This window comes from Echinops telfairi, unplaced genomic scaffold (assembly GCF_000313985.2).
Source record: "Echinops telfairi isolate 266 unplaced genomic scaffold, ASM31398v2 ScPeMD7_7469;HRSCAF=8507_0, whole genome shotgun sequence".
Classification (NCBI taxonomy): domain Eukaryota; kingdom Metazoa; phylum Chordata; class Mammalia; order Afrosoricida; family Tenrecidae; genus Echinops; species Echinops telfairi.
The window spans coordinates 66,741,004-66,743,876 of NW_022111372.1; the positions used below are offsets into that span (position 1 = coordinate 66,741,004).

Here is a 2,873-nt window from a genome sequence, read left to right on the forward strand (position 1 = left end):
AAAAAAAAAGAAAACTATGATGGAAGGATATATAAAGATAGTAAGTGGATTAATGATTTACTGATGGTGTGGGGAGGGTGGTTGAGGAAAATGGAGAGGTGGAAGTCGTGGGTACAAGAAAGAAGAAAATGTTCCGGGACTGAATATGGTGATGATTGTGCAACCCTTCATGACTATTGAAGTGCATGTTATGTGAATTATATGTCAAAAAAATATTTTTTAAAAATATGTCTGAGAAAAAAAATGATATATATATGTGTATATATATATATGCGTGTGTGTGTGTGTGTATATATATATATATATAAAAGATAATGGAATTTTCCCACCAAATTTGTGAAGCCCCCTCCTAGTAGGCTGTTACTATTGATAATCACAGTCGATCTATGGAGCACATTTACTCTATTAATTTATTCTTTTCACACTTTATTACCAATAAATCTTTGATGAAATCCTGCTGATATGCTACTATTTATTTCAGAGAAATAATTTTAAAGTGACCTCTAGGTACAAATTCTGTGACTTCATTAATGGTCTTATTTACTGGGGGGAGGATCTTGAGGGAAGATAACAAACATCAGACATTAAGCAGAAGGTCACTTGTTTGTTATAACCACTAGGCATGAAAATAAAAAGTTGAAATAACATTTCATATGTGAAGCAACTTAACATGTAAGGTACATTTAGAGATGAAATAGTCAAATGAGAGCTTAAAATTCCAAAATTGCTAAAATGAAAAAATACACACTTATTATTTATATGAGTGTAAATGTAATTATGAAGTTCAAGTACCTTAGATTTTAGAAGTTCATTAGTCCTGGTTAATTCAATAAGCTGTTTTTCCAGGGAAGCATTATTTGCAGAAAGAGAAGTTTTCTCCCTTACTGCAGCATTTAGTTTTGCTTCCATCTTCTCAAACTCAGCTTCCAGATCCTGGATCCGCTTGTCCTGTGCACCCCGTTCTTGCACAAGAACACGAATCTGAAGGAAAACAAAGTGATAAGTGAGTCACAGGTATAACTTTGACAGCATAAATATTTGTTATTGATATTTAAAATATGAAGCTTCTAAAAAAATATTCTCTCGTTTTTATCTTATGCCCTTTGACACTGTGATATTTGGATTTTACGTCAACTTGCACTTGTGGACAAGTAGAGTCCAACCTGTCAATCATCCCCGCCATAAGTTGCCTCCTGGGAAGTGTAGCCTTTGTATAAAAGAGAAACTAGGAAGGGTCCAACAATAAATAATATGCAGGAGTAAGTAAGAGGAGTCAGGTGAGGGCAAGAAGGTAATTGTAGCACAGTTCTAACAGACCATTGCCCTGAAGCATAATGTGGAATCAAGTTTTGTACGATCTCATGTTGAAATATGCCATCAAAAATGTGGACCTTTTTGTGTGGCTTTAAAATTTTTAAATAGACAACTAATTTCAATAGATAAGCAAACAACAAATGTTGTACAGCTTAATTAAGAGTTCTATATTGTCAGAATGCTCTACTTTAATGCAATACAACAACACAACTTAATGCAATGTAATCACCTTCCAGACTGTGAGCTTATTTGATCATCCAATCAGTTGAATGGAGTCTTGGGGGTAGCCTGACCCCAGTACATAAATGGATACTTTGGCCAAGTTCACACAGTCTTCTCTCTACTCTGCCTTCTCATTGCTTCACAATTAGTCCTTAGACTATAAGCCTGTAGAAGTCTCTAGTTGGCCACCTACCTTGTAAACTTTGATTCACAATCTCTGCACTCCTATGAGCTAGCAGATGTCTCCAGCCTACTGTCTGATCTACAGACCTGGGACTTGATCCTTGATTGCCTGCACAATTCCAAGGGCTATTTCTTGATGTGAATCAAACAATCTCTCTCAATTTCGATCCTAGAGGCAGTTCTACCCTGTGCTATATGGTCACTATGAGTCAGAATCAACTCGATGGCAGTTTATATTTTTACACAGATATATGTGTGTGTATATGTATAAATAGATGTACACACATATATAACCCACTCTTGTTGAGTTGATTCCAACTTGTAATAACCAGATAGTGTTTCCAAGGCTGTAAATCTTCATGGATGCAGAAAGCCTCATCTTTCTACCATGGAGCAGCTGGTACATAAGAACCACTTACCTAGCAATTAGCAGCACTCCAGTGTGTAGCCCACCGCACCACCATGACTTCATAAATACACATACTTATATATATACATATAAGTATAAACATGCTACTGGTTTTAGTCCTCTAGCAGGGGTCCTCAAACTTTTTAAACAGGGGGCCAGTTCACTGTCCCTCAGACCTGTTGGAGGGCCAGACTATAGTTTAAAAAAAAACTATGAACAAATTCCCATGCACACTGCACATATCTTATTTTGAAGTAAAAAAACAAACGGGGCAAAAACACCCGGCGGGCCGCATGTCGCCCACAGGCCGTAGTTTGAGGACCCCTGCATCCAACTAGGACAGTGTTGTTCAATAGACCTTTGTATTATGGTGACAATGCACTATCTAGTGTGGTTGCCACTTGCCCAATGTGGCTACTGAGTACTAGAATGTATCTAGTCCAACTGAGGAAGTCGTTCCTAATTTCACAACATGTTAGCCAGCTACATGTGGCTCGAAGTACCATATTGCATAGTGCTGATCTAGATACCTTTCATTCTGGAGGAAAATATATAATTATGGTACAGAGGTATGCATATGGTTAGCATCACTTGATCACAAGCCACCTAACTTGCTAAAATTTTATGCTCACGAAGAAATTTTTCAGTCATTGTTATAACATCTAGATCAGGGGTGTTCAATATGACGATCACTGGTCGTCATATGATCTACTGGTCATAAATGTAGCGTGGGTAGATCGCATGG

General features: G+C 37.3%; 1 protein-coding gene across 1 annotated transcript in view; it reads right to left on the reverse strand.

Annotated features, from left to right (window-relative positions):
• HMMR (hyaluronan mediated motility receptor) overlaps window positions 1-2,873 on the reverse strand; it is a 36,025-nt gene that overhangs the window by 17,354 nt on the left and 15,798 nt on the right. The window contains exon 5 of the mRNA XM_013004920.2: window positions 749-981. Within this exon, the coding sequence (XP_012860374.1) occupies window positions 749-981 (233 nt within the window). The remainder of the gene's footprint in view (window positions 1-748; window positions 982-2,873) is intronic.